General features: G+C 44.8%; 1 protein-coding gene across 1 annotated transcript in view; it reads right to left on the bottom strand.

The window, feature by feature from the left end:
- Window positions 1–23,510, bottom strand: part of rerea (arginine-glutamic acid dipeptide (RE) repeats a) — a 93,838-nt gene that overhangs the window by 56,303 nt on the left and 14,025 nt on the right. The window contains 2 exon segments of the mRNA XM_071203800.1: window positions 7,438–7,508; window positions 15,778–16,279. Of these exon segments, the coding sequence (XP_071059901.1) occupies window positions 7,438–7,508; window positions 15,778–16,135 (429 nt within the window). The 5' untranslated portion in view covers window positions 16,136–16,279.

Genomic DNA, 23,510 nt, shown 5'->3' with positions numbered 1-23,510 from the left:
AATGAGGGTAGTGCCCCTATCTCAAGAGATGGCAGCGGCTGCTGCTCTACTCGATAAATATTAACAAGAAGTGCGACTGATGGCGGTGCTCACTGATCCATAATTGCATTTCAAAATGTTTGATGGGGGGGGGGGGGTTGTTGCGCAGGGAAAAAAGTGGAAGATAAAAAGAGGGAACTCAGCCTTCTAGGCATTGACAAGAGACAAGTGATGCCAGTCTAGTCAACCTTCTAGTATCATCTCAATGGCTCAGCACCTATCAGAGGCTTCTTGGAAAGAGAAACGCAGCGGCTGTGCATTACAGACTGAGGTTTCTCCTTTCATTGACTCACTGCTGCATGCATCACAGAGCACGGTGACACCGCAGCTCTACATAAAGGAGGACATCTGAGGAAGGATCAGGCGGATGGCGGGGAACTCCACTTATCAATGCCATATCGTACATTAAGTGATATTTCTTTGCATGGATCAGAATGTGCGCAGACAAGCTAGCCGTGAGGTAATTAGCGCGTGGATCGCTTTGTTAAGATCATTCTCAGCACTTGGAAATCCATTAGCAGCACTGTACTCAGGGTCCACAGGAAACATAATAACTGCTCATGCTAAGCATCTGTATGTATGCACATATATTTGCATCCTTCTCAAAAATGTTTGACTATGTACTTTGAATAGGTGGCATTTTCCTAGGCTGTTTGATAAGCTAATCCACCAGAACCAGTTGTGTGGGATAAAATAAACATTAATTGTGTGTACACATGGCAACTAGATAAAGTTTGTTTTATTAAACTAACACAAACATGCCTTTGAAGACACATGTAACATGGACAGTGACTATGACCTGGCCACACACTGAGAACTATGGATGTTCAAAAGCAAACAATGCATTTTTTAAATGTGATCACAATATATTTAATCTTATTTATAAAATAATTTAAAGTGTATAACATTTTTGTCTTAAATCATTGTATTAAAACACTGCTGAACAATTAGTTCACAAATATTGTACCCCCTTACAATGTTCCATAAAAGTTTAGGAAAAAACCTTTAAATTGTTTTATTGATCATTCATTGTGAAGTATCATCTGCTAATTCGGTGTTTGGGCAATCACTTCAACACGTGGACGAAGCGTAATGAGGTGTTACCTTTTAACAAACACCAGAAAGGTTCACCGGTCACAAATGTTGCCAAATAGTTTCAATATTTAGCATAGTGTACATTGCTCGGTGAGAATCCTGTAATCACTAATGTTATTGAAAGCTATTAAGAAAATGTAAATAATTTAAATGGTAGCTCAAATCGATTTTTTAAAGCCGAGATGGAACCGATTTTGGAAGAAAATGTTAAACTACTACAGCTTTATTTGTTTGCAGTGATTAAACGGTGATGTTTAAAAAAAATCTAAGTAACTGCAATACACAACAATAATATGAGTGCCAAGAATGATCCTTAGCTTCAGTTAAAACGACTCAAATGTGTATCTTTATTGATTAAGCATCCAGAGGTCACGTGACCCAACATCAACAAATCCTGGTGAGGCCCAAACACAAATCAATACGAGCTACTGTTTCTAAGCAATTCAGCATCTTTTCCCAGCACAGCTTTTGTTTTAACACATTTCATCAATTAGATTGACACCTATCAATTTCTTTCAATTACATCCACATGTACAAAGTGCATGTGTGGGGCATGTTATCTGACAGTGCTGTAAGCCCAAACAAACACTCCATCACAGAATGTTTTAACCGTAGGTTTCAACCAGACAAATACAAACCTTACTTTCACACATCTCACAGTGCAAACAAAACACACTCAACCTTGACATAACCTTTCTCTGTGATTTTAAACTGATGAAGGGCAAACAATGCAGCCCAATAGATACAGTACACACACACAGTTTACTGGTGGTTATATGACAAAGACAATCCCTTATCCTTCTAAGCTGATCAGGCCTGTAACATATGAGCTGGACTCCTGGCTCGATAATTGCATTGTACATGGCATATAATTAAATGTCCATAAGCAGGGAGATCCAGGAGTGTGTGTGTGTGTGTGTGTGTGTGTGTGTGTGTGTGTGTGTGTGTGTGTGTGTGTGTGTGTGTGTGTGTGTGTGTGTGTGTGTGTGTGTGTGTGTGTGTGTGTGTGTGTGTGTGTGTGTGTGTGTGTGTGTGTGTGTGTGTTTGCATACTGGGCCCCTCAATCCCATGTTCCCGGAGGCAAAACGCTGCAATCACTCCATTAGCGAAAAGAGGGAGCAGGACAGGGATGCTGGGAGAAAGCAGAGGGAGTAGGAGAGAGAGATGTGGGGAAGGAAGGGAGGGAGGATGGAACACAGCTGACTTGGCCAATAACAGCAAATGAGGTTAGATACAAGCAGAGAGGGAGGCAGGGGGGGTCAATGAGCGTAGAGGACATGGACACAATGACTAGAACATGGGATGGGAGGAGCAAGGGAGGGAGGTGAGTGACAGCAGATAAAGAGGAGTGGGAACAGGGGGGGGGGGGGGTGGGTTGAAGTGTAAAAACAGACAGATGAGAGAGTGAGAGAAATGGAGATAGAGGAGACAATCAAGGTAAGAAAGGCAGGATTAGTGAAGGGTCAGATATGGCTGCAGTGTCTCAGGTTCTCCTCTCACAACAACAGCACACTCACGTAGTGGAAATGTGAGGAACCAGATATACATTATATTGTAAGAGCATGTAAGCATACACATGTATAAACACATACACACAGACGGCTCACTGCATTACGCTCATCAAATATAGATTGTAAACACATTACAAGGTCATGGCACGGCGTGTAAACTGAAACTAGCCCTTGTGGGAAAACACACTGCAGGATCGTTGGCCTTTAATCGACCTAATTGATCACATGAGGGATTTAAAGGCAGTTTTTTTAAAAAAAATACATCTGAGTACACAATTTTGCAGACTAGTTCTATGTGCATTTGTAGTTACTCATTTGAATTGACTTAAAATCAAAACATTTAAGTCAAGCTATTCCGTCATATATTTCTGTTTACAATTGTTTTACTGCTTTAAATTTGTTCTGCAAATCATTTTATTATTGTTTTTTTTATTACATCTTCGCTTTTTTTCCATGATCTAAACATGGACATGGAAGACAATTAATAATAGATTGGCTTCTTTTCATTGTGTTTCTACCATTTACGATTTTGTTAGATATATAATGGATAAAATGGCCTCCGACTGGTCAGCTCTGTATCTGGGCAGACATTTTAGGAGAAACACACAAGCCTGAAATCTATATGGCTGGATCAATATGTCACAGAGGTTACTGCGGGCACCACAGTTGACACTGTTGAGTAAACAAACTAGGGGAATTGATATGAAATTGTTAAAAATGACCCCAATAATGCTACAGAATGGATTTCCTTTAATCATTGCATTAATGCTGAATGACTGGGCTGTGTGTGTGTCTGTTTACAGAAGCAACAATAAAGCACTCATATAAGCCACAAGAACAGTCTAATAATCAAAAACCAGAGAAAGAAAGATATAGAGACTCAGAACGGCAGGCTTCAATTCTTGTTCCTCACAACGCAGGAGAGATTGATGGCTGCATTCAGGATTTCTACACACCACTAATTGGATTCACAGGTCATTAGATAAAGTACACGAGTGAGACGGTTACAGCCTAAAGACTGAGGGAGGAGAGAGAGAGACAGGAAAAAGGGAGAAGGGTGCGAGACGGGCAATATTGATGAGGTTGTTTGGTTCAGGACCAATGAAATGTCCTCCCCCTGTGCTGCACCTCCAGAGGCCTGTTTCCCCACACAGAGGGGGGTTGATCGATAATTTGTGCAGCAGGAAAAAAGCGGGGGTTGGAGACAGAGCTGAGAGGGTGGGAAATAAAGAGAGTGAGTTGACGTCTAATGCGTGGTTCACTTACACGGATCTCAAGTTGCCTGTTGTCTCTCCTTTTCAATATATTGTGGCAAGAGAAGGAAATGAGATTACACTGACCATTATGTGCCACAAAGAAGTGGAATGAGGGGGTGAACATGTTTTCCCTCCCACACTATGAAGTCTGTGCCCCTCTAGATGAAGGTTGGTCAGTTTATACCAACGTGTTCAAATGCAACCTAAATAAGCTATCACCCAAAAAGAGGATTTAGCACTGGTCTAGTAAATAGAGATTGAGGTTAATTGTAGCTGCCAGTGACAATCTTTTTATGATGCGTGTCCCAGCAACAGAGTGAGCTCATTTAGAAACACTGTACTTGTTTAGAGAGTCAGCGGGGCTTGTTGTTTTAACATAGGGGGACAAGGGTACAGTCTGCTTAAACACATACAGGCATGCAGATGGCTGTTCATTACTTACAGATGGATTGGGGGGGGGGGGGGCAATACAAAGTGAGAGACGCTGACAGAGAAAGAGAGAAAAAAGAGAGAGAGGGGTCAGCTTGTATTCTCTCTCCCTCCCTGGACAATTGCCTCTGTCTGCCCCAGACCTCTCCTGGCACTCTTAATCAAGGTGCAGGTGCGTGGGGTTTTTGTGTGAATATGCGCATGTGCGGCAGGAACACAAGGAGGGGTTCCTGCCGTCTTCAGCACTCTGTAGCAGCAATCCGATTAAAGCCCTGCTGCTGTGGGGCCTGGCTGTCCTCCCCTCTGCAGGGCCTCGCGCTCACCTTAAAACCCCTTTACACACAGCCACTGCCCTGCACACATGAAACTAAAGCCGTTAAAACACCTACCTAAAATGCACACACAGACATATATATATATATATATATTAGGGCTGGGCGATTTTTTCGGTTTTCACGATTAATTTGCATTTTTACTTTCCTATGGTTTGTGAAATGGCTGAACCGAAAAATCGCGATTTTAAAACATTTCTAGACTCCGTAGTAGCTTACTCTCTCACTTTCCAGAACGCGCACAAAACTCAGCCACATTGCCTGTAACTACCCGATCTGCAGCTCTGCTGTTGTTATGCTGTGTTCGTTGTTGAGCATAACAGAGGACATTGTACATTGTACATTACATATATAACTAAACACGCCTTTTCTCCTCCTTATCTCTTTCATGACTTTTCATTTAATATGGTTTTGAACGCTGTAATCAATACTCAATACAGGAAAAACTTCACGGCTGGTTTCATTTCTGGTAGTTCCGGATGTTGTCTCATGCTACCCACGTCTGTAAACAAACGTATTCAAATAAACTGTACCTTCATTTAATATTCAGCAATAATAATATCTCGACGTCTATACAGTAGTTGTAGTGTTGAAATCAGTAGATTTCGGTGTGAAACACTCCGTGTCATATCGCTACTAAATTCACCTCTATAGTAAATGGTATATTAGCCACATGCTAAATGCTAACCGGAGATGAAGGATTTTCAGAATAAAAGCTTAACAACTGCGCACGAGAACTTCTGTTTTTTCAGTATAAAACAGCATTTAAACTGACGGTATGTTTAAGGTACTTTATGCCATCAAAAACATTGATTTTAATTTATAACACTGTGCGCATGTGCAGAGCTGCAGATCGGGTAGTCACATAGCCTACTACAATCACATTCACCGCTTCACCGACAGATGTACCATAAAAATGTCTACGAACACAGATGAAGAACTCATTCCTAAAAAAGGTGCTACTTCAGTTGTATGGAAGTGGTTCGGGTACAAGCGGTCATACATAGAACAAACAACTGTTCTGTGTAAGGTCTGTAGAAAGACAACTTCCTAGAAAGTTAAAGGGATGTTATTTTGTTTGAGGGTATTTTTTTATTATTCATTTCATTATCATTATTTATTATTTGTTGTATTTCATTTCACAAGTTTTTTCAGGGATGGCATACAAGAGATTTTTTTTTCAGTTTGATTTAAAAAAAATCTTTGCACATTAATGACAGCCAAGTGCCGTGGTGCTGTTTTTATTTTATTTTTTTTATTCTTGAACAACTCATTTGTTCACATAGGCCTAGACTACTTGGTAATCTCATTTATTTTTATTGTGTTATTAAAGAAAATATGTATTGAAATTTTGCCTTGGTCTGGTTTGTTTAGAAAAAAACGGAAAAAATCGAGGTTTAAATCGAAAATTGGCCATTATTTAGAAAAAAAAAATATATATATATATACATATACATAGACTACTCCCAAAGTGGTGTGTGTGTGTGGCCTCGGAGCTGACCTCCCATCATCACCCTGGCTGTTGGAAACCATTACTTTGGCCCCCTGGGGCCCGGCCGCCCCCTCAAAGGGCCCTCTGCACTCTGCTTCGACAACCAATCTGTTAAAAGACAGAAAATGCTCGCCCCAGCAGGGTTGTGGCTTCATTTGGCAACGTATCCAGTCTTTATTCCAAAAGTCTTTGCACATTAAATGGCAACCTGCAGCAAAATCTGTTCCGCATGCATGGCAGCTGGAAACCTTACAAAGCACCAATTAAAAACAAACAATGTAATGCCTCACCGGTAGGTTAACATTTGGTGAACCCTAGATGGAAAATGCACTCCGCCAAAAGAAACACTTGTATGGTTCCACTGACCTCTGTGGAAATCCAATATGGAGCCAACTATTTTTATTCGACATGTAAAATCACCCAGTTTGATAATATAGCATTTCAAGATTATATATTGATCTAAGATAGTCTGAATGGCTTGCAGGTAGCTGTGAGATATTCATGTTTTCTATAGCAGGCAGGATGTCACCGCATTTCAGTTACATCCTTTTTCATCAGCATGAACAAAGGCAAATCTGTCGGCTGACCTCAAATGCAACTTCCCCTTTAGCAAACATTGAAAACGCAGTGTGGGAAAATCAATTTGTCTGTCTGCGTGTGTGTGTGTATGATACACGTTAGGTGTCCTATTGCAGAGGAAACAAAGAGCCACTTCACTAAAATGACTGAGCCTGATGAATAAGCTATCCTCTGTAGCAAATTAAAAACTAATTTCTTTCTTTATTCAGCAAGAGGCAATTTGGGCACATTAGGTTGTAAAAAAGAAATCAATTGAAATCTGGTGACGGTGTCTTTCGTTAAATCAATTAAGTGCATCGACAAACATCTTTATTTCCATTACAGGCATTATTACACTGCCAGTGGATCGCAAAGGTGCTTAATATTCAAGCCTGATTCCCAGAGGGATTTTTTTTCACACAACCCTTTAAAAAAAAAAAAAAAAACCTCCGGACACAAACTGATTATAAATTACATTTCACTACGATTTGTATTCTAATCAGTCTACAACAGTGAAATTAAAATTGTGCACCAGAATCTCCTTATTACAGTGCACGCCACATTGGAGCCCTGATATCTTCTGGCATTTTTGCTCACTAGGAACAGCAGTGGTTTGTTTTCCAGCTTGTGACACGGATAGGTGAGCAGATTAGTGGTGAAACTGAGGCCAGTTCAAGGACACAAGGTCATAAAACCGGACACACAGGAAGTGAAGATGTACTCACCAGCTTGAAATCCTGAATGCTACAAATGAAATAGGGAGTGTTGGGCCGGCGACTTTCAATGTACACACAATCTGCAAGGGAGAGGAAAAGGGAAAATAGGTTAGCTTGAAAGAAGATGTTCACACTTCCCAAAGCTTCCACATAGAGTCAGTAATAGATGATTTTGGTTGCCATTACCTCTGCTGAAAAGACACTTTTCTCCTCGAGTCAAATTCAATTGGAATGTGAGTAATAGGATTAAGGACTTTTGGAGCTCTACAAGGTTGCCTTTCCAAAGCAAACATTACGCCCAAGGGGAATTATGTTATTGTTCCACTTTTTATACACCAGTGAGTAATACTGGCTTTAACCCCGACCCTTCCTACAAAATGACATCTCCTGTCATCGCAGCTATACGGTACATGTTCAGCAAAATTTGAGTTAGCTTAGCAATGAGACGCAAAAAAAATCACCTCAGGTTTTAAAAATGTTGCCAAATGACACAACCACCCCAAGTATTAAAGCAGCCCGCTCACATTGTGCGAGACGAGGTGGCCCTGGCCGGCTGTGCTGCTAAATTGAATGTGACTGGTGGTATGGCCAGGTCGCGAACCCTCATCCCCTTAACAAAAACATTCACGCTGCAGAGGACAAAAACACAGCCACTTCTGTGGCGAAGAAAGGGACGGGGGGGTGGGGGACACGGCTAATGGTTACAGCTAAGCCTGCCACAGTACTTTCAAGAAACAGCCAAGGGTTAGAATTATTAGAGAAAAAGAGATTTGAATCCACAAAAGGCAAATTAGCATAATAGTCTCCCATTCACCTTTTGCTGTAACACAAAACCAGACGTGATCAAACAAAGAGAAACATAAAGATGTGTTTTAGTTTAAATAATAATCTGTAAAGGACAGTTCTTGTTTGTTTGACAGGAAAAGCATTTGAAAGCCACCGACACTTGATTGAAATGTACAACACACATTGACCTTGCTTACAGATGGAAGCATTGCACCAAGCCATTTGACTACTGGTTTGGCCAGTTGTTGGTGCAGCAGAGCGAAGCACTCTCGCTCACATTAACAAACACACAGAGACGGATACTATCTCAAGCTTTGTTTCAAAAAAGCTGCCATAGGTAACATTTGCACTGACAACACAACGTGCCTGTGCTCATTTCGCCCACACACATGCTGAGCTGTTCCTTGCACAAACACTCGGCTCCACTTTCCCTAACAAAAGATGAGCAGCCAAGCTTTTTTCAGAGACTGACAGTGCCATCATCTGTTATTTATTTGTTTGTGTCAACAGAGTTATCGATCTGGCTGTGGTTTATCTTACCGCTTGCAGAGGAAAAGAGGAGTAGCAAAGATATTAAATGGCTCCGACACCCAAGATACCATTTGTAGAGGGGCTGCTGTGTACGAGTGCGTCTGTGACATCATGGCCTTTGTTTTTGAGAGTGTGTGTGTGTGTGTGTGTGTGTGTGTGTGTGTGTGTGTGTGTGTGTGTGTGTGTGTGTGTGTGTGTGTGTAACCCCAGGGTGGGCTTGTTATCTGCTGTGGGCTGAATGAGCTGTTCCAAGGGGAGGGGGGGTTTATTGCCCTTGCTGGCTCTGAGTGACGCATTATATCTCTCTCACTACTGCCCTCTTCTCGCTTTACCCTCTCCCTCCTTTTCTCCCTCCTCTACACCATCCCTGGAAGTCATTTACAAGATAACATGAATGAAAATATCCATCAGTGCTATTGTGTGATCTTTGAGCAACACAGTGGTGTGGTGTGTGTGTGTTAAGAGAGACGGAGAGAAGCGGATAGAGGAGGAGGGAGCAATAAGAGGGAGAGGGGGAGGGCTGAGAACAAAAGAGACTAATCTAAATGAGATGACATGTTTCGGAGGAGTCAAATCGAAGGAATTAGGGTTTAGTGTCCCTTCACCTCGTCGGCACATTCATTTAGAGGGGCCAGATCTCTGCGTCTGCACCCCAGAGCGCACCACCGGGCACAAAGGGTCCACTGCGAGAGTGAAAAAGATAGGTGGTGAGAAAAAAGAGAGAGCGGGATCTAGTTTAATCATTCACAGACAGCACGCAAGTCTATTCTTCCAACGTCAAGAGCACATTTTGAATTCATTCTGAGCACTAAAAAGTCGACTACCTCAAGGGCATTTCTCTGAAAACGACTAGAACGTGAATCTCTGTGAATGTGAGAGTTAAAACCCACTTAATGCACCAGACTCAGCCGGTCGAACGAAAAGGAGGCAACGGAGCTCAGGGAGGTTTGGCGGGGTGAGGGTGGAGGGGGGGGGGCTTGTCGAAGCGGGCCACAGGGTTCCTCCGGGGGGTCTGCCTGGCTTGTTAGACATTCCTGCCATTTTGTGCATTTGGAAGTGGGTCTCCTCGCTCAAGTGGAGAAGAAGTGGAAAAGGGGAGGGACGAGAGGTGTGGCTGTGGAGGGGGTCTACGTGGGGGGATGGGCGGTTTTCTTTGGGGTTGAAGTGTGTGCTCGTTGGATGGATGTAGCCTTCGCTGTAGGAGGGAGGACCACAGCGGGGCCTTTGTAGTAGAGTGCTCTCACTCCCTCTGCAGCTGTTAACTTCTTCTCCACCCCACGATCCACTACCACCACCCAGACAGATCGAGAGCAGAGAAAGTTCAATACTTTGACACGGGGAGATAATCGTGATGCCAGTGGCACTGACACCTGATCCTGGCGGTCACTGTTTCTCCAATTACATTGTCACTGCTGAGTTCAGACAACAGAATATTCATTGTTGTAACCTCCTGACACATACAGCAATTTTCTCAGCTGTAGCTCTTTGTTCAGCCAGCCATTCTCTCATGGCTGCCAAGCATGCCTAATCTAAAACACACCTAGCCTCAGCAAAAGAGCCGTGAACTCTCTGTATCAAGCTAAATAAGATGCTGTTTAATTTGCTGCATCGTTTCAGCGGAGGGAGGGGGGGGCTTTTTTTTTTTTACGAGGAGCCAACAATGGAAGAGTCACATTCTGAACACGGTTGTAAATGCCAATATTTTGTAAACAGTGGTTGGGCGGGTGGTTGGTGCTGTGGGATGAGATCAGCTAAACACAGCTCGTTTGAGCCGGGCCTGCAGGTGGTTGCTGTTAGCCATGAGGCAGGACGCACCTGCATTGTTAAAAAAGGGGTGTGAGGCTCAAACTTGTAACGCACGCACACACACACACACGCGCACACACACACACACACACACACACACACACACACACACACACACACACACACACACACACACACACACACACACACACACACACACACACACACACACACACACACACACACACACACACACACACACACACACACACACACACACACACACACACACACACACACACACACACACACACACACACACACACACACACACACACACACACACACACACACACACACACACACACACACACACACACACACACACACACACACACACACACACACACACACACACACACACACACACACACACACACACACACACACACACACACACACACACACACCACAGAGTGAAGTAGTGCAAGGCTTTAGCAGAGCTACCCCCTTGAGTGTACTGATCCTAAAGTGAAATAGCACAAGGAATGCAATAATGGAACCACAGGGGTGTGAGGGGACTAGAGGGCCAAGATACAGAGAGCATGGACCAAGGAGGGAGACTGGTGTTATTACTGATCCAGCAGCAGCTCTGGGAGGGAGACCGGCTGATGACCAAGGCTGCCTTGTGCCACTTCCTGCTGGGCCGGTCCCAGTGAGGGAGCGTGACAGGCAGTCAAGGCCTTGAGGCACACGGACACTTTGATTCGTTCCCAACTTTCCTTCCTCTCTCCTCAGCCACAAGCCCGACAACTCTCGCTTCTTCACACTGGAAAAGCAAGAGGGAAATACCTGGCAAGCGATAGCATCAGCTCTCGACAATAGGGCAGGCCTACAGCTGACTGAGCTCCTAAGGGAGAACAGAGGCTCTTTGACAATCCCCCCCTCTTCCTCCTCTCCTTTCCCTCTCGGCTAGCCCACGCTTTGTCATTTAGCAGTCGGCAGGTGGTTGGATTTCACTAAAAAGCCCTTTTCCCAGAGTCTCCAGCGTATGGAGAGATGAGAGAGCTTTTAAAAATAGATCGCTTCAATTAGCGACATGCTACAGATTCACCCTGCTATTTCGTAATATAAGATGACCCCAAGGGCTTTTTCCAATTGTTAGCTTGATTGGAAACATAGCTAGCCTTTTTAGCACACTGGATGTGCAATGCTAATTGAGCTCCAGCCTACGGTGTCTTAGCTCTTGAATAACCGATCCAACACATACTGAACATTTGACAGGCTTCTCAAGAGGATCTGTACTGGAAGCAGAATTCAAATGGGTTGTGTTCCCATGACATGGTTTTATTTTACTCTGACTAGAACATCCATCTGAAAAAAGGCCTTTTTGAGGTTTCAATTCTAGGGTACATTCATTATAATTCACGTTTAAAAGGTAAAGGTCATTGTGCTCCAAATGGCATAATGTAACAATATCGAAAGGTTTGGTTCTAGAGCAACAGCAGAGAATAGGTCAGTCAGCTGGCTGTCCTGGTAAAGCGAGACACTTCAAAATGCTATGGTATTATAAAGCTTGTAGAACAATTTATATTGGAAGATGTAGTTTGGTAGAATAAAAACAATTCTTACATGACTACTGTTTAAAAAAAGGTGTGTTGCTTATCGTAACAACTGGGTTTGGAGAAATACATTAATCTTTTTCAAATGTAGTTTTTGCACCTCAAGTCATGTGACGTCTAGTTTCATTATATTCAATGAAAGATAGATATCTCTACGCCTCATACTCTGCAACTTACACCAAAACAAACTAGATTGATAAAGAGCACTCCAGGTAAGAGGAAGAATACGCATTTTAAATGTTAGGATGAACTGATCCTTTGAAGAAATACTCCCCCAACCCTTTGTCCCAAGCGTCTGAATGTCCCCGCCTATCCAAATAAGCAGTAATGGCGATAATCATCATATACGACGTGAGGAAAATTACAGCCGACATATATTAAAAAAAGCAAATACACAAAGAACATGGCAGGTTTGTGTGACTGCCAACAGTCGGTCCTGAGTTAGAAGAAAAGGAGGAGGAGGGGGGGCTGGTTATCGAGCTCTACATGTGTGACAGACATACTCCTGCTGCACTGTGAGCGTACAGTGACACACACACACACACACACACACACACACACACACACACACACACACACACACACACACACACACACACACACACACACACACACACACACACACACACACACACACACACACACACACACACACACACACACACACACACACACACACACACACACACACACACACACACACACACACACACACACACACACACACACACACACACACACACACACACACACACACACACACTCCCCAGGGTTCTGTGGTGGCTGCGGAAAGAAGCGCCAGCTGTCCACATCAACTGCTCCCCCAACACTCATACACACAAGGTGTTCTTCTCAGACTAGCTCTGTAATACACTGCACTACACTAACCTATCACTTTCAAAGAAGAAATTACTGAATCCAATCAAATCTTGTCATTATCTCCCTGAAAGTAAGTGGGCCGGCTGAGGCAGTAGTGTTGTGTGACATAAAAGCGAGGTAAAGGGGCAGAAGGAGTGTGGGGGGGGGGGCAGGTGGTTTCCATTAGCTCTCTCCATTTTAAACAGAGCAGCCAGCCAGTCAGTTAGGAAGGAAGGAGACATGCCATGGCAACCAGCCGCCTGCAGAGCCAGGCAGAGTCCTGCTGCAGTGGGGAGAAGGGATGAGCAGTGTGTTTGCGTGCTGGACTGAGCCTGTGTGTGTTGAAGGAGTGTGCTTGTTATCGATATGAAGCGTGTCTGTGACTGTTATAAGCATGCTGGGAAGGCGTTTGTGGGAGCATTTATACTGTTGAATGTGCAGAAATACTGCTTATCAGAGTACCGTGTATGTGTTCGGACTGACAAGTTTTGTGTGTGTCTCTTTGCTCCTAGGGTGTCTCATATTGATCCTCCCATGGCAGTGTGTATAATCTCCAGAGAGGGGATCTATAATATGGGATGGGGGGGCGAGTGCAGAGAACAGGCTCTGGAGGTGCCTGGCCGGTCCTGGGGAAGTGGAGAGAGCTCAGCCACAAGGGAAACATTGATTAGGCATGTCTGTTTCCCCCGCATCAGGCTGTTCACCTCGGCACCCGGCCGGACCAGTGTCCCGGGACACCACCCCAGACACACTCCTCCATCCTCTCATAACAGCAGCAGAGCTACAGTTAGCTGCAGGTCTAGCTATTGGCTGATTGCACGTCTCCTTCCAGCCTTCCTCCTCCAATCGATGTGCACTAAGCCGCCTGAAGCCATCTTCAAGGGATGGAAAGGCTGAGCAGAGAGATTGGAAGGTGGCTGGAGATTGGGAGTGTGCAGACCTTTTTCAATACCAGCCTAGCTGTTATTTCTTTTGTAATGACATGGGCCTGTATGTTCTCAAAACTCCCTGGCACAAAAGCAATCCAAACAGTATTTTGCTTCACATTTTCGTTCCTTTTCTGCATCGCTTATCATTACTGACTTCTTCCCTCTCCCCCTTGTCTGGGGTGGTGCAAATCCCTCTCCAGGGGTGGTTAGTTTTACATATTGTGTGTCACTAGACGGCTATAAAGCGATTTAACATTTAGTAAAGCATAATCCATTGCAGGCTTTGTGCCTGCCTAAACTGCACACATCAAATCTGATTGCAAGAAGGCTGCCAGCACCGACCAAGCAGGAGGAGGAAAACAGGCACTGCACACGCACGCACACAGCTTATCACTTGAACAATGAACAGAGGAGACAGCAGGAGGTCAGTGGCTGAGGTGGAGGATCTTCGGCATTGACAATAGGAGGTAAATTACAAACTAGTGTACTGACGATGGGGCCACCCACTACCCAATCCTGGCTCATCCCTAATCCAAACCAATCTAATAGCAGCTCCAGTCTTTGTGGCGGGGGCAGGCTGTGGCACTCGGCTGCTTTAGGCCTGTCCAACTAATTGAAGGAGAAGACATGAAACATAAATATTACCCATCAACCACACACTGTCAGTACTTTGTGCTTGGATGTGGAAATATAAATATTCGGCAGGGCTAATCCACTGAGACGCTTGACTTTGTTTATATGCCTTTTGAATGTTTCATTGATGTGACTGACTGCCTCCGTTTTTTTTTATAACCCCCTCTCTCTACTCCCCCCTCTCCGCATGGTTAAGTATGAGACAAAGCGCCGGTGCTCTCTCTATTAAACATTAAATGCGGCGCAAGGAAATGCTTGAATGCAGTCAGTTGCAGAGAGTTACAGAAATAGCGAGTGAGCAACAACAACACTTGGGTTCAGTGGGACTGCTTGCTTGAGGACCTCCACTGATACCAGAGCAGAGATGATTTAGCCGACAAGATTACGCAGCTAGAAGGAGAGTGGGGGGTGGGGGGGTCAGGCTGTTTCACTGCACCTCCTCCAAATTGTCTCTTTAGTTGTTGAAAAGAAAAAGCAGGGCTGAATCTGTGTGTGTGTGGGTAGCTCGGTGGAGAAGAAAATCACCTCACACACTGGCTGTAATTTTCTACATCTTCCAATTAAGTACCAAAGCAATGCGGGCCGCCCCCTGCTACTTGACCTTTTGCTAGCTGCTAGATAAACGAAAAGGCTATGATGGCGGCAATAATTAAGTTGCAAGGTGGTAGCAGCGAGAACCGTCGACACACACATGAATAGATATCCTAGCACACTCCTGGCAGTGAGTGTTGACATTCCCCTCGCTAATATAAGCATTTTTTAAACAGTAGGTGAAAGAGAGGCTATGTTTACAGCTGCGGAAAAGGTTGGCCCTCTTTTTTGCATCAGACATAATAAAGACGCTGCACTGCAGTTTAAACATCTCTACGGGAAACTAGAGTACATGTTTGCCCCAGAGAAGCAGTCTTTCAGTGAGTCAGATGGTGCTTGGATGAAATCATTATCATGGCTGTCGTCACTATCACATCATCGAGTGAAGCACCACTTTGCTTTATTGACTTAGGCTAAGACAAAGCAGAGACTGGGTCAACTTCAAATTGATTGTATGATGCATTGGCCTCTAGCCTGAGGGAGAGCTTCTGCTGGTCGAGAGCTGCTACTCTGGAGAAGCTGCGATAACTCTGCAGCGTATTGCAACTGAGATTTAAGAACATTCATTGAATTCTTAGGTGTAACAAAGTTCGATATAGTGAATGGGATGTTAAGAAGTTGACTATCAGTAACATTACATGGCGAGGACTTACCTCCGGGTCTGTAAACAACATCGTCTTCTGTGATGAAGGAGGTGATTTCTCCGTTCTCTGTGCGCTCGTAGCGTGATTTCTTTTTAGGCGTCTTCTTCTTGCCTTTCTTGCCGGCCTCCTCGCCCATGCCGTTCACTCCACCTGGGGTGCCATTTTCGTTGTCCTCATCCTCACTGTGGTCGCTCTCTGCATAGTTCTTGGCCCCGCCTTCCAGCGTACAGCTGCGTCGGGGCCTGGAGCTCTCGCTCTCACGGTCGGCGTCCAGCCGGCGAGATTTACCAGACTCTCTCTTGTCCCTATCCCTGTCTCTATCTCTGTCCCGCTCTTTCTCCCTCTCCTTCTCTTTGTCGGCCGTCATGATCCGCCACGTGCCTTCCTCAGTCCTCTCACGGCTGGGCCTCCGTGAAAGGTAGACTGTGAGCCTGGGCTTCAGTCTTCTGAATTTACCAGTCAAATCCAGGGAAAATTTGGCCACACCAACAACCCCAGTGTTTCAGAAAAGCTGTGGACAAGAGAAAAAGGACAATTAGCATATACCCATGTCAAAAACCACTATCCTTACAGTTAATAAGCTACAAGTAGATATGCTTGTTTTGTGCTGGTGGATCTAGAGAAATACAAGATGAGTTCCCAGAGATCAGGCAGCTGTGCTGACTCTTCTCAACATCACAGTGATTGTTGGCACTCCCCTCAACAATCATGTATACTCTGGAGAGCACTGAGTAGCTTTATCAAAGAACAGAATCTCTGAGCTTCCTGCTCAAACAGATTTCAATTCTTGCAGAGAGGCAGTAAAACAGATTTATTAAAGGGTAGAAATTGTATAAAAATTTTTTTTGAAAAAGAGTGAGAAAAAACACAACGACAAGCGCTGTAACACAATAAGCTTAAGGGAAGTCGTAAGTGAATAAGCATAAAGAGCTAGTGCTGCATTGAGGATGAGGCTGGCAGCCAATAGAATTCCTCAGAGATAATGTGTCGAGGGGCTTTTCGCACAAGACTCTGCTTGTCGTGTGCAATGCCGCGGGAGACGCAGCATAAAACTCAATGACGGAGTTAACTGGCTAGCTTCTCTGCAGACCATCTGTGATGACACCAGGCTCAATTTTTACTCATCTGTGCACGTGTCTGTGTGTGTGTGTGTGTGTGTGTGTGTGTGTGTGTGTGTGTGTGTGTGTGTGTGTGTGTGTGTGTGTGTGTGTGTGTGTGTGTGTGTGTGTGTGTGTGTACTCTGGCTTACTGGACTGAACCCCACCCCACCCTCCTCCCTGGCTGACAGTCGCCACTGTGTTAATATAAAGTGACAGCTCTGGAGGGAAGAACACAGCAGTCCGCTGGGTAAGGAAAGGGAGAGGGCTGAGTCAGTCATTTACCACGACCGGTCTGCTGCCATTTTCAGCTATCGTAAGAAAAAAGGAACCCAGCGACTGCTCTCTTACGCCATAATGAAATCCTCCATAAACAGTGAAGTCGGAAACGCTAAAACAGCACGCCTTCTGCTCCACACTGCCCAATCACACTGTGCCTACCAGGGAGGCTTCTCATGTACTGCCAGTGTTTACCCCTCCACCCCCACCGCAACAAATTAACTAGAAATAGTTATTACAGCCCCCAGAGGGATCAGACCAGGCAATCAGCACTGCGTTACCATGGTGGTGATAGCCGGGTTGGAGAGTGAAAAAAGGGGAGAGGGGGGTAATTGAGCCAGGTAGCAGACTTTGAGTGAAAATGACACATCATGTCTGCAAGTGCATTTATTGAGAGGACTCTGACAAAATGTGTAATGATAGAGGGAAAGAAAAAAGGTAGAAGAAAGGGTGTTGGCGCACACACACAGCCACACGTATCCACACACAATGAAGGGCGTTTGACTACAGCGCTCCTCAGCAGCGGGTGCTGTCATCTCGTGAGCAGACACCAACTGACAGGGCAGCTGCTCTTGTCGTCGGCTTCAACACAAACACCGGGCCTGATTAAACCGCAGCCTCGTCACAGCCCCATTAATCACCTAATGATGAGTTACCAGGGCGACCACTGGGCTGCCGGCATATACACAGGCACACATTTGTACACACCGTGGACGTGAGGGCTCGAGAGTTTTCATGCATTGTGGAAGGGCGCACACATGGCGGATATACACCTCCATTGGTGTGCCAACATACATACTGTGCCCCCCCCTGTGTCCATATCCAGCAGCATGCCTGGGAGGTGTGAGGAACATGAAAACATTGATGAAGGTAACATTTGATAGCACAGTTCTAATCCTGGGAGCTGCCAGAATCTGTGTATGAGCTAAGCACCTCTTCTTCCCTCTAATCAGTAGCATAAGCCTCTTCCAGCGAGAGCAACGAGGACCCTGAACTGCTGCGGATGGAGGGCTGGCCCGCTTTCTTTTGATGTTGCGGACTGCTAAAAGCCTCCATAAGTATCTTTACAATCTAGGTGCTATTAGTTTGCATCTGGATACACTTTACACAACTGCCTCATTACAAAGTCTGTATATCCAATTACCTTGCTGACGTTAACATGATTGTACTTACAAAATTCCTCACACGGACATGCGCTCGCTCTTAATTGTCTTTTACTAGTCAATTAACATTATGTCCCAGTGTCTGTGGTTAATTTGTTGCACATCAGTAGCTGTCGTCTGATGCAGATAAAAGAGCAAGCTGCAAAAACAAACTGCGTGAGTAAAAAGGAGTGACTCGGTGTGAAGTGAAGTGGTAACGCTGTGGCAATGAAAAGTCATAATGTATTGATGGCTGACAGGGAAGAAAAGAGAAAGTGAGACGGAGAGAGAAAGCGAGGGGGAAGGCTCTCCACCCACAGCCGGGGAAACAAAGTGCTTAGTAGAAAGCAGCGCTGGCTGCCGGGCCGATGAATAACGCTGCGAGGGGGCAGGTGAGGTTTGGAGCTATTACACATCAATCACTGGGCCAGGACCCTTTGAAAGACACCAGCTGTCTTAATGGAAACGAGAAGGAGGGGGCAGTGGCTGGAGAGGGGTTCAGGGGGTCTTAGGCAACGTCACCCTAATCCACAATTTACATTACTGCAATGGAGTCAAGGACTAGCAGCCAGCAGGACCCTGCGCAAATACATTTCTCTTTTCCAAGGCTGTTTCAATGAGACCTCTGGCCTGAAGCCCACAGTGTGTGGCTCGACTGACACACCACCCCCACAATGGCCACACAGCAGCTTTCTGTTACTAAACACAGCTATTTTGTTTTTGCTCTCTTCATTTTCCAAACAGCCTTTTGAAAAGCTATGTTTTATTCATTCCAATCACTCCCACATTTACCCACATCCAAGCTCATCGCTGAGTTTTAATCAAAACCTGTCCAAGGATAAACATCCAAATGAACACGCTTTGCTTCAGTACCTATAGAGCCGTAGTGTTTTTGTATTTGTATCCTGCCAAATCTTTGCAATTGATTACCTTGGATTGTAAATGTGCACATATTGGACATTATTTCATAAAGCATTATATAAAACATTTAAATGCAAAATAGATTTTAACAACAATGCCACCCACCCAGCGATCCAATCGGTTTAAGGAGAGTCACTAAAGAAGTCATTCATGGCATATTCAATTGGAGAATTATGAAGTGGCAAAATGTGATTTAGGGTGGGCTTTGCAAAAGGATTGAATGAAATTGTCGCCTGAATACAGATTAGAGGAGAACAATGTTAGCATGAATATACCAGGGTTATTAACAATGAGGGCAACTCAAATTGATCCGAATAAACCAGCCAGATCTTCAGCAGTGCGCGGATCCTAGCTGTGGTGATGCGGAGCTGCAGCAGGTTTTCATCCGCTCCAATCCATTACTCAGTAGGATCTAATGTAAGCTGCCATCCCAGCCCCTCAGAAACAACAGCACAGTGAACGGCTCAGCTGGAGGCGAGGCGTAGGCCACTTCACGAGGGACTCTCTGTGGTCTCTGCACGCTGCCTGCTTTGTCTTACCTGCTGCAATCATGGCCTACTCTATTCTCCGAGGCCATCTCTGTTTTAGTTCACATTGGCAGGGCAAAGACAATTGTCTGCTCCACTTGTTTTTCAATTCACTGATGAGTAAGTCAATCTTTTTTCCCTCTGCTAAAGCAGTGCTCACAGAGCATCTATTTTTAGTCGGCATCCGGGGTTAGTTTAGTAGGTAAAAGCCACGCTCGAGAAAAGATTGCTTGGGGCTTTCCAACATCAACATTTAAACCTGCCTAGAGACTACCACGGTAAAAGGAAAAGCTCGGCTGCACGAGAACAGATTCTCATGCACTATGACACCGTGTGCAACAATAAACTATCACTGTCTAGAAACATAAGGACAATATACAAAATCTCCCTGGGCAGAGAATAGCTTTAGCTACCTTCTTTCTTCAATATAACAGGATACCAATAAGTCTAACATATTCTCCGTCCAACAGTCCACAGATACTTTCAACCACAGACACGAGGATCAGACTCAGCGCTCCACAGGCGTTAAGCCTTCCCTCCATCTCTAAAGGAAAGCTAAATCCTCCTCTAGTCCCCGTTTGTGTGCTCCAAATGGCCCTGAGGGGGCCCCTCCACAACCCAAGGTGTCCATTATCTACAGGGTCTGTGAGCAGGACTTCATTTCGGAGCCTAATACCAGCTACTTGAAGACGCAGTCCCTCTCAGTCTGGCAGGAGGAAGCTGAAGGCCATTTCAGCAGCTCTGACTGTTTCACCGGGCATCATGTTTAGACACGGCCCCTGGGGGAAATGCCAGGATTGTCTATTGTCAACCTTCCCTTTTCCTTTGGAAGAGGCACTCCTGAGAAATGTAATTGTGAGCCGGCCAGTAAAGGATCTCTCCCAATGTGTCATTGATAAGAGAGGCAGCAGAATGTGAGGTATGTGGCGGCAGACAGTGCTATCATGAAGGTGGCTATTAATTGAGTTTGCCTGTAGATCTGTGGGCTGCCTATTTTGCACTGTGAATAAAGTGTCTGATTTGAAAGCATTTCTAGTGTCTTTTACCTCCCGAGAGGCACTGACAATTCCATTTTTTGGTGAATTATCCTGTTGTAATGGAAACGTACTCAGAGGTAAAGCCGGGGTCAGGAGAGATATAAATACGCACTAGGGACACATTCAGGCCTGACTTGCACTTAAATATCTGTATCATATATTTTTCTTCGTGCATTTATCTCTATAAAATGGAGCAGAGCTGTGAAATTGAGTTGCATGATATGTTCTCAATCAGATGTGTATAGTTAAAAGATTTACTGGGATAGGGGGGGGGAAAGCAACAGTGATTTTGTCGTATGTTGGAGTGAAAGGACTCTTGAGATTTAAGTATTTGAGCACTCAATCATGCACCACTTGCACTGATATTCTGCAATCAAACATCCCCACTCTTCTTCCAAGCTCTGCCTATCAGCTTAACGATCCTATCAGTCAGTTCGACTCCAACTGGTCGTCTAAATGAGCGTGGGTAAGGAGGAAATGTGTTCATATGGCTGCTCTGTATCCTCCAGCTCCTCTAATCACTATGCCACACAGTGACGTTCCAGCACAGAGGGAAAAAGCAACATAAATAGATGAGTGACGGATAAGACAGCGCTGAGGTTTCAGACTGACAGCACGGGCAGGCAGGGGCACTGGAGGATGTCTTCAAGAACATTTACCAAAAACAAAGCCATTAGGTCAGCACACAAAACCATTTTTCCGCCTTAATTATTTAGCTATGTGGTGGCAAACTCTTCCCTGTTCTCGAGCAGATGGTCGGGGTGGATAAGGACAGGGAGGGGGGGGGACTCCCTCTATTCAATGTCTTATAATGATGCGAGCCAAAAAACACCTCCACCTCGAGATACCAAAGGATGCTATTACCTCTAATTAGGAAGGGCTATTATTTGATATGCAAACGCCTCTCATCAAAACACAAACTGAAACCCGACCAACCACGATTAACTGCCGCAGCAAAAATAAACACAAAGGATTTTACCTCCTCTTTTGTTTGTTACCCTCCATGCTAATTTGAGCATTCTAGCAAGCAGAGCTATAACCCACGAGTCCATGTGTGAGCGCTGTAAATAGACAGCGTCAGTGAACCGGTTGGAGATGTGTTTGTTCAAGGAAAAAGAAAGCAGTCGGCGGTGGAGGTGACGAGGAGAGTGGAATATTCAGTGTAGCGTTCGGCCCTGTCATCCACCATCTCAGTCGTGCAGGCCAGTGATCCTAGGCAGAGGGGAAGCACCCTCTGCAGTGTGTAGGGGGGGGGGGGGGTATAATGAATCATGAGTCTGTAGGGCCTCCATGCAGCTAGCCACGCTACAGCTACAGACAGGTCTGTGTTGTAAATAGTGCCTTATTCTGGATGCGTTTCCTCTCCCTCGTCAAAAAGAGAGAGAGAAACAGCTAGGGGGAAGTGGCCAGGAGGAGTGATGAAAACGCTGCTGGAACAAGCAGGATCTGAGCTCAGAGCTCCCATATCCTCTGAGGACAGCTCATAAAACATGCAGTGACTGGGACTGGGCCTCTTACAGCAGCAGTGGCATTTTAGTGCCACACACCAACACACACGTAGGCTACAAATGCACACAATTCATTGTAAAGTGTCTGACCTGCATGGTTTACTACCTGGACCACAAGCAAATGCGTAGGTCTTACCTTAACAATACACAACTATTTCCATTAAAATAATAAGCTTTTAGGAACAAATGAGAATAGAGGCAGGAAATGACGCAGTGTACTGTAGTGATCCACAGATTAACTCTGCCTGTTCATGTGTGAAATGGAGACTTGATCCCTGGCTGATAGTGAGCTTTGCCTTAAGCAAACACAAGCTGCATATTTGTAATCTTTACAAACACATTCCAACTGCAATATATCGGATTACACATTGCAATTGTTCACTGTGTAACAAAAGTGGCGCATTCAAAATGCTGCCCGACACAACGTAGCTGTCTAAAGGCCTGGTGCCGGTTTTTGAAGTGAAGGTGAACGCAGCCAGTCGGCGGTGAGGCTGAGCTGCTGTGAATACGCCTCAGATATCCCTGGAATGTTAATGTTAGGCTTTGACCATGGCAGCCTCTCCGACTTCACCTCTCATCACCGGGCCATTAATACCAATGAAAATACAACTTAGGCCTGTCTATGTCAATAACACTCATTTTTTAAATATAGAAGATATAAACTAAATGATTTTAGGAATTAAAAAAAACGAAGAAGAAATACATTGATAGCGCCGGAGTAACTGCACTCAATTACCACAACATTATGAGACACAATTGTTAACTAATCCCCTGCTTGCATTGTGTTTAAGAACACCATATGCTGTGCTCGTGCATAGGAAATCAGCCTCGGGTGCTTCTGCCATCGCAGTCGCTTAGTGGAAATCTAGGAGGAGACCTTTGTGGAGCTACAGCCTTGTTAAAATAGCTTCCCACTGCATCTGCAAGCTTATAAAAAGCCACTGAGCATATTCACTACAGTACAGCATTCATCCAAGTGTACACACTTGTCAATCTAAACTGTGTAGGCCATTGACACGCACACTTACAAGCATACACATACATATATAAACAACAACAATCTGCTGCTGAGCAACTGTATTTGCAGTGCAGGTCAGACTATGTGCTCAGCCAATAAATGGCTGGAGTGTAACGTGCCTTGACCTTCTATCTTTCTTTCAGCAGCTCCTCACATATATTGCTGTCTCTCCTCATATATCACTCGGGCAAATGGCGCCCTTCACCCTGCTCC

This window comes from Pseudochaenichthys georgianus, chromosome 7, assembly GCF_902827115.2.
Source record: "Pseudochaenichthys georgianus chromosome 7, fPseGeo1.2, whole genome shotgun sequence".
Classification (NCBI taxonomy): Eukaryota; Metazoa; Chordata; class Actinopteri; order Perciformes; family Channichthyidae; genus Pseudochaenichthys; species Pseudochaenichthys georgianus.
The sequence above is the reverse complement of the archived record's forward strand: the minus strand, read 5'-3'. Positions and strand labels throughout refer to the sequence as shown.